At 37.0% G+C, this 8,686-nt stretch overlaps 1 protein-coding gene across 2 annotated transcripts; it reads left to right on the plus strand.

The window, feature by feature from the left end:
• The first annotated feature begins 255 nt into the window (after window positions 1–255).
• On the plus strand, window positions 256–5,820 carry LOC106768523. Of its 2 annotated transcripts, XM_014653713.2 has the most exons (4): window positions 256–600; window positions 1,450–1,612; window positions 1,745–4,168; window positions 4,280–5,820. In XM_014653713.2, the coding sequence occupies exons 1-4, from the start codon at window positions 487–489 to the stop codon at window positions 5,296–5,298; spliced, it is 3,720 nt and encodes a 1,239-aa protein (XP_014509199.1). In that variant the 5' UTR covers window positions 256–486; the 3' UTR covers window positions 5,299–5,820. The 2 variants fall into 2 exon arrangements, with proteins under 2 accessions (XP_014509199.1, XP_014509198.1); XM_014653712.2 differs by having other exon boundaries at window positions 1,745–5,820.
• The last annotated feature ends 2,866 nt before the right edge of the window (window positions 5,821–8,686 follow it).

Consider the following 8,686-nt stretch of genomic DNA (forward strand, 5'->3'; position numbering starts at 1 on the left):
CAAAACATTTCTTGGATTTGGAAATTTTATTGAAACACTCATTTTGGATTTTTTTTTATATTTCAAATTTGAAAATTTTCGGAAGTGATATTGAAATATTAAAAAAAATTATATTTTAAAATAGATGTTCGGGAAGATATTTCATAATCAAGGGTAAAATAGAATATTACAACTTATGGGGGCTGAAGAAAACAAGGGGAGGTGCAGTAAGTAACTTCCCTGATCATTTGGAGATGGAAGAAATTATGTGTTTTAATTTTTTATAATTAAAAGAAACGAAAAAGCAAAGCAAATGCGATGCGACGACGTACTTTACATCGACAGAATAGGAGCAACTCCGCGTGAACTCGTTCTCCGATCCATCGTTGTTTTTCTTTCCTTTTCCGTCGTAAGACTCTCACTGATCAAACACGATTTTCTGTTTCTCCATTATTTTTTGTCATTTCGGGGGCCATTCGATCTTAAGAAGACTTCAAGAGGAACGACATGTTGGAGAAGATTGGGTTGCCACCAAAGCCTTCTCTCCGAGGGAATACTTGGGTGGTTGACGCTTCACACTGCCAGGGATGTTCTTCTCAGTTCACCTTCATCAATCGCAAGGTTGATTTCGATTATCATTTTTCATTTCGATTAATTTTTTTATTTCGGGGAGGGGGACGTCCTAGTAAACACAGAAACTTTTTGCAGTTAGAGAGAAGACTCGTGATTTATTTGGGTATTTCAGGAAATCTTAAAGTCGCTAAATTTTGGCTCATTTATTATTTATGAATAATTATAACTTTGTGGCTGGTGTCGTTATTCGTTGTGCTAGTTGGTTTTTGGCTTCAATGTGTCCGAGTTTGTGTGTGTTTATTCTTGAATTGTGCAGATAATTAATTTCGTTGAGTTAGTACATTCGTTTATGAAAAGTGATTTACTCAGTCCAGTATGTCGTTCATCTGTTTGGGGTAATCTGGTTAGGGTGATTGATTTTCTTAATCAGTGTTAATTGGATTGGATTGCTGTGATTACAAGAAATATGTGTACACAATCTCTTTGTTCTGTGAAGCCATGTTTTATAGGGGCTACTCATTTTCCTCTTAGTAATGTATATGCAAGATTTTGCTTCCTAAACTCTTTAATGTAAAGTTAGAAAATATAACGTCCATGTCATGTGACAGTTTTTGAATTCTCCTTCCTTTGTGCATTGCATCTGTAACTTGTCTAAGAGAGGATAACTCACCGTGTACGAAGCGTCCTCAGTTGAATCCTTTTAACAAAATGTAGTTTGAAGCTTCATGGAATCCTTGGCTACAATAAATGAATAAAATGCTAGTCTACTTCATTTCATAATTGTGTGCGAAGCATAAGATGATGTTCCATATTTGCTTATTAATCTGATTGAACTCACTGAATTCTTTGTCCAAACTTTTTTATTTACATTGTTTGCAATTTTCTTTTGCGTTTCAGCATCACTGCAGGAGGTGTGGGGGGATCTTTTGCGGCAGTTGTACTCAGCAAAGAATGGTTTTACGTGGACAAGGTGATTCACCTGTGCGTATCTGTGAACCTTGTAAGAAGCTAGAAGAGGCAGCACGGTTTGAATTGCGACATGGACGTAGACCTGGGAGAGGTATTTTTATTTATTTTTCTTCATATGGCTTTCAAGCTGTGCTATTTTGCGTTAAATTAGACCTCCTTTATTTCACTTTTGTTATTATTTCACAGTTCCATACTTTTTAAATGTTCATTTCAATTTATCCAGGGAGCTTGAAATCAGCACCGAATGATGAGGATGAAGTTTTGAACCAAATTCTTGGTCAAACCAGTGACAAAGTAGCTAGCAGACAAAAATCAGTTGGTATTGCATCTTCTTCAAGCACATCCAATTATGATGGAGAGATACAAAACATTGTCTCGAATGATAAACCTAATCTTTTGGGTATTGATTTGGGATCCACCACTCCTGAAGAGTTACGTAAGCAAGCTTTGGAAGAGAAAAAGCAGCACAGAATTCTTAAAGGAGAGGGGAAATCTGGGGAGGCGATGAAAGCTTTTAAGAGAGGGAAGGAGCTTGAGAGGCAGGCTGATGCTTTGGAAATTCATTTAAGGAAGACTCGGAAGAAGAGTTTACCTTCGGGAAACTTGTCTGACTTACATAACAAAGGAAATCCTGTAGAGTCTGACAGAAAAACAAAGTCAGTTTCTTATGTTGGCAGAGAAAAGGATGATCTTACTTCTGAACTTAGAGAACTGGGATGGTCTGATATGGATCTACATAATGAAGACAAAAAGTCAGCAAACTTGAGTTTGGAGGGTGAACTCTCATCAATAATTGGAGAAATCTTTACAAAATCTGGTGAACAAAAGGTTAGCAGGATTGACAAGTCTCAAGTTGTTGCTCTGAAAAAAAATGCTCTACTGCTGAAGCGCGAGGGTAAGCTTGCAGAAGCCAAAGCGGAACTAAAAAGAGCTAAACTTTTAGAAAAGGAACTTGAAGAACAGGAACTCCTTGCTGGGGCTGAAGATTCTGATGATGAGCTATCAGCATTAATTCAAGGCATGGATGATGATAAAGAATTACCAAATCTGCATGATCATGGACATGGTTTTGATTTTGAACGCCTTTTGGCCACTTCTGATGACCTTGACGGTAATTTTGAAGTGACTGATGAGGATATGATGGACCCTGAAATAGCTGGCGCTTTGGAATCATTAGGCTGGACTGAACCTCAAAATACGTCTTCCAAGTCTCAAACCCTTAACAAAGATGCATTGCTTGATGAAATTCAGTCTCTTAAAAGAGAGGCGCTTAATCAAAAGCGAGCAGGTAATGCCGAAGAAGCAATGAAATTCCTGAAAAAGGCAAAGTTATTAGAAAGGGACCTTAACAGCTATGAACCCGAAGAATATAATAATGTGTCTCAAAAATCCACATCCTTAAAGAAAAGTGAGCATTTGGAAATTGCTGGTAATGGATCAGACTCCATTATGGATGAGAGAATTACAAGTGCCACTAATAATGTTTCTTCCACTGTGGCACCAAAAAGTAGATTGATGATTCAGAGAGAGCTTTTGAGTTTGAAAAAGAAGGCTCTTACTCTAAGAAGGGAAGGGAAAATGAATGAAGCAGAAGAAGAAATGCAGAAGGGTGCTGCACTTGAACGTCAGCTGATGGAGATGGATAAGGCATCAAGCCTCAAAACATCACATACAAATACTGCTAATAATGTTCCGGTTACAGTACATAAGCATGATGATTTTAGTATAAATCTTCCACACGAGGAAGGAGGTGAAGATGATGTGACAGATCAAGATATGTCTGATCCCACATATCTTTCACTCCTTAGGGACATGGGTTGGAATGACGACAATAAGGAACTTTCTAACCCTCCAAGCAAGCCTTCGAAGAAAAATGATAATCATTTTGTTCCTGTAAATGAAACTTCTCTAAATAACCATTCTACAAATATCTCAGTTCAAGCTCCAAGAGGTAAAGTTGAAATTCAGAGGGAACTCTTGGGTTTAAAGAGAAAGGCCCTTGCTCTCAGGCGTGAAGGGAAAGTTGAGGATGCAGAGGAAGTTCTTAAAATGGCCAAATCATTAGAAGCACAGATGGTTGAGATGGAAGCCGCAAAGAATAAAGCACAGGTTGTGGCCACTGTGATGAAAGACAAACTTTTCAATCCTCCAGATGATGAAGAAAGTGATGTGGTAGTTTCAGAAGAGGATATGCATGATCCGACATTGAATTCAATTCTTACTGATCTAGGGTGGAAGGATGATGAATCTGAACCTGTGACCGTAAAAGCAGAGCCAGTTAAGGAAGCTGCTGGTAGGTCTACTCATACTATGGATCTATCTGTGCCTGATTTGTCTTCAAGCATTCCTGCTACAGCTTCAAGAAACAAGGGAGAGATTCAAAGAGAACTTTTAGTATTGAAAAGGAAGGCACTTGCATTTAGGCGCAAGGGAGAGATAGAAGAGGCTGATGAAATTTTAAGGCAGGCCAAAACTTTGGAAGCCCAACTAGAAGATTTTGGGAACCAGAACAAGGACTTGTCACTTAATGTTTCTAAGGATAAACAGTCTCTTCCGTGTGAATTGCCTGATTTTAAGGAAAGGCATGGAAATTTGGGAGTTGCTACTGAAGTTGATCATGCTTCAGCCTCGTCTGTGGTTTGGTCAAGTAAGAATAGTTCCGAATCAACATTCGGTTTAGAAAGAATCAACAATGAGTCAAATATTCCCATCTTAAGGAAGTCTGATAATTTACTTCCTGCAACTTCTCACTTTGCAGATGGTAAGCATGCATTGCCTGCTGAGGAGAGTACTTCAAGTGAAAGTCTTCCAAAAAAGATTAAAGCGGAAAACAACCAAGGTCATAGCTCGTCAGCTGGCCACTCTATGGATGTGCAAGATTTACGAACTGGTGACGGTAGTAACAGTTCTGAAATATTGACTCAAAAACATAAAGAACTTGCTTCAGCTAATTCATCTCAAGCTGGGTCCGCTATTCACTTGGACTCTTCAAAGAATTTCAGCCAGCATACTGATGTAATTGAAAAGCCAAACATAAACAAGTCAAATTCTGTACTTGATAATGCTTCTCAGCACCACCTTAACTTGCGTCAGGAAGTTTTGGCTCATAAAAGGAAGGCAGTTTCTTTGAAAAGGGAGGGGAAACTATCAGAAGCTAAGGAGGAACTCTTGCAAGCCAAGCTGCTCGAGAAGCGATTGGAAGATGGAAGTATGCAGCAAGACACTGCCTCTGTGACCAATGTTTCCCAGGCGTCAAATGTTGTAGAAAAGAAACAGGAATTGTCAAATGTTAGTTCAAAACCATTGAGTAGTCGCGAACGATTCAAATTGCAGCAGGAATCTCTTGGGCATAAACGACAGGCCCTAAAGCTACGGAGGGAAGGCCGGACAGAGGAAGCAGAAGCTTTGTTTGAACGGGCAAAGGCAATTGAAACCCAGTTGGAGGAGTTGACAGCTCAAGATTCTAACAAGTTAGATGGTGTAGATGATGTCACGGTTGAGGATTTTCTCGATCCTCAACTCTTATCTGCTCTGAAAGCTGTTGGACTTGATGATGTAGGCGTTGTATCAAAAGCCCCAGAAAGACAAGAGACTGTGAAATCCAATGCTAAAGTTGAAAACTCTAACCAAGAAAGAATTCAGCTAGAAGAAAGAATCAAAGAAGAAAAAGTTAAGGCACTTAATTTGAAACGTTCTGGAAAACAAGCCGAAGCGTTAGATGCACTTCGACGTGCCAAATTGTATGAAAAGAAGCTAAATTCATTAACCTCTGGTTAATGAAGTAAATACTGCAACTTCAGGGTGGGAAGTCTTCCCTTGTTCAAATTGGTAGTTACTTTGAGGTTAGTTGAAATTTTGAACTTTCATTAAAGGAGGACTAGAAGGTGCCCAGGAGGTTGCTCCTTCCCTAATTACACATTTATGTTTGCTTTATTATGCTCATAAATATTGGAGAATGTATACATGATCATTTGCTAGTTACGGTTTTTAGATGTGCTTCTAAACATGAATCAATGTTGTATAATATGTTTCCATTTAAGTCTATATAAATGGCCATTCCCACGACATATTGCAGGAACGATACCTTCATTTTCATCTTAGAGCTGCTCTCATTATTCCCATTTGTATGGACCCTGTTTTCCTGCAATAGGCTAGATCTTTCTTATCCATTTTCCTTTTAAAATAGCTTCATCGCTGTTGCATTAGTGGGGATCTATGACTGTGTATACCAATGCAAATTGTAGTGACTTTTGGATACAGCTTGGTAATCCAGAAAGAATATATCCAATCTGGGATTAAGGATTTGTGTTCCGGACCCAACTCTATTTCTTAATGAAAATGTTTGCTGTTTTAAGTTTACATTTATGAAAATGATAGAAAGCGTGATACTACTTTTATTGTTACTTTTTTTACAAGTCAAACAAGTCTTGATTTTACATTTATAAAAATGATAAAATGTGTTGTTTTGGGATCAAGAGACAGAATTAGATAGGGGAATGCATTGTGGTAAAGTGGTGGTCCTCACTCCAATTTATGAATCATACGTTGAGCGTCTGTGATGTTTGTTTAAATTAGCCGTTTGGGGGCAGTGCTTAATGCATGCGAAGCAACATAAGTATTCTGCTTAAAATAAACTCTAGTATAAAACCCGGAAGTATTTTAATGGTGTACCTAATAAAATGCCATAGTTAGAAAAATAACGGAATTCGAGAAAAAAAAGTAAAAAAATAAGGGTAAACTATGTTTTTCAGAGTATTGTTTCATTTTTAACACCATTAAAGTTTTTTGACTGGTCTTTATATATTACTAATTATTGTTTTAACCTTGGGCGTTTAAATTAGCATTAAGGGAAAGAAAAATAAAAAGGTACCCGAATTGTGATCACAACCATACAAAAGATGACCCTAATAGTGTGAATAAACAGGTAACTTAAAAGGATAATTAATTTTAATAAAAAATTAAAATGTTTATTTATATGTTGTTGGGGGTAGCAAAATTGAAACTTTATAATTTTACGAGAATAATTGAATTACTAAAAGTTAGAAAATATCATGTTTCAGTTTTTTAAAGAAGAAAAGATTTGAGAATTTCAAGTTTTACTTTTAAAAAGTAAACATTAAAATTTTTTGTATTATCAAATTATGTATCTTCTCTTTATATTTTGTTCTTCAACTTAATTTTGACTGGGACATGTCTATATGATTATTACTTTTCGGATGATATTCACTCGACTTGTTGAAGTAAAATATTTTCTTTATCTAAATTGTTACTATTATTTTTGTTGTTATGTATTACTATCATTTCAAATATGGTTTTCTTGGCCAATGTCATGGATTCTAGATGTGGAGTAGATTTTTCTAATTCGATGTTGTATAAATAATCTGGATCTATGTCAAGTTAACTAACGACATTTCTTCTTGCATCTCAATACTTTCTACCTGCACCATCATAATTCAAATGAAAAGTCAAATTTGCTCTCATCTTCTTCCCTCTTCCTCCCCCACCATACGTCAATATTTTCCTTCACCTGAACCCGTAAATTAACCTGAACCATGAACTTTTGCTGTAATTCTATTTTTATGTGGACTTCTTGAACCAACATACTTTTGACTAAGTTATGTGAACTAGCTTAGTCAAATTTACTAAGCGTTATGTTTGATTTAGCCTGTATCTATTAACGTATAAATAATAAGCTAAGACCGGTAACACTAACAACATATACACATGTTAGTTTTGTTTTCTCTTATAAAAACAACACCTATACTCAATGCAATATACAATATTCATAATTCATTTCAGAACATTGTTTTAAAAGCTTATCTTTCTCCCTGTTGTTCCTACGTTATGTTAGTTTGCTTTCCATCAGATTGGTATCCAGAGTCACGTCAAGTGAGGATCTGAGAAGCTTTAGAATCACGATTCAATGCGACTAATCAGAGTGGTCAAAGCAAAGAAGGAAGAAGGATGTCAAGATTCTGGTTCTTAATCAAAGAGAAGCGGTTGAAGCATGGCGGGATTAGATATTCCAACAACAAATCTTTCGATACTGATAAAGAAGAATTGGAGCAGGTGGAGCACTTAGATGAAAGTGTTATTGAGATTTTAGGACATCAATGATGTTGTTAAAGGCATTGGACTCGAGCTTGATCTCAGTGCCTTAGAAGATTAGAAGGCTGCATTTAGAAGGAAAGACAATAAAGCCTTGTTCATCATTCATCAGTATGTGGATGATAATCATTTTGAGAAGATCCAAAATGCAGTTACAGCAAGGGAAACCTGGAATATTTTTCTGCGTTGTCATGCAGGAGGAGAGGAGGTAAAGAAGGTGAAGCTCCGGACCTTAAGAAGACAATATGATCTTTTACAAATGGAGGATTGTGACAAGGTGGGTGAGTACTTCAACAAGATTCTGGCCATTACAAACCAGATCAGATGAAGGGTGTGGAGAGACAATCAGTGACCTTATGATTGTTGAGAAGATTATGAGATCATTACCACAAAATTTGATTACATTGTGGTTGTAATTGAAAATTCAAGGGGTCTTGCAAAGATGAAGATTGAGGAACTTCAGAGTTCCTTGGAGGCACATGAGATGAGGCTGCTTGATAGAAATCCTATCAAGAATGATGAGTAAGTGTTGAAGGTGCGTCATTCCAAGAACGAAGAGAGGAAGAAGTTCAAGAAATGGAAAGGGAAACACACAAAGGGAAAATGGAAGAATAAGACCAAAGATGATCAAGAAGAATCTGCAACAGTGGAGAAGAATGGTAAATCAGAGAAGAGTTATCACAAGAAAGACAAGAGAAATGTTGAATGCTTTAACTGCCATAAGTATGGGCACTACTCTTATGAGTGCTATGCTGATAAGGGAAAGCAAAAGAAGTTTCAAGGAAAAGGCTTGCATTGCTCAAGAAGAATCTGATTCAGAACCCCTCACTTTGATGGTAACTACATCCGCATAAAACTCAAATTCTTAAGATGAAATGTGGTATTTGGATTTGGGATGTTCAAATCATATGACTTGCCACAGAGAATGATTGGTGAATCTTGATGAAACCAAGAGTAAGGTGAAGTTTGCTGATGATAGTACCTTGGAAATGGAGGGAGTTAGAGAGATGTTGTTATTAGAAGAAAGAGTGACCCGCGTGCCACTATAACCAATGTG

This window comes from Vigna radiata, chromosome 7, assembly GCF_000741045.1.
Source record: "Vigna radiata var. radiata cultivar VC1973A chromosome 7, Vradiata_ver6, whole genome shotgun sequence".
Classification (NCBI taxonomy): Eukaryota; Viridiplantae; Streptophyta; class Magnoliopsida; order Fabales; family Fabaceae; genus Vigna; species Vigna radiata.

Excerpts from the sequence above, each read along its gene's own strand:
- LOC106768523 (XM_014653712.2), top strand. The coding sequence starts at position 487 with ATGTTGGAGAAGATTGGGTTGCCACCAAAGCCTTCTCTCCGAGGGAAT. Across the intron at positions 601-1,449 it reads TCACCTTCATCAATCGCAAG|CATCACTGCAGGAGGTGTGG; the intron begins GTTGATTTCGAT and ends TTTGCGTTTCAG. Across the intron at positions 1,613-1,744 it reads TGGACGTAGACCTGGGAGAG|GGAGCTTGAAATCAGCACCG; the intron begins GTATTTTTATTT and ends CAATTTATCCAG.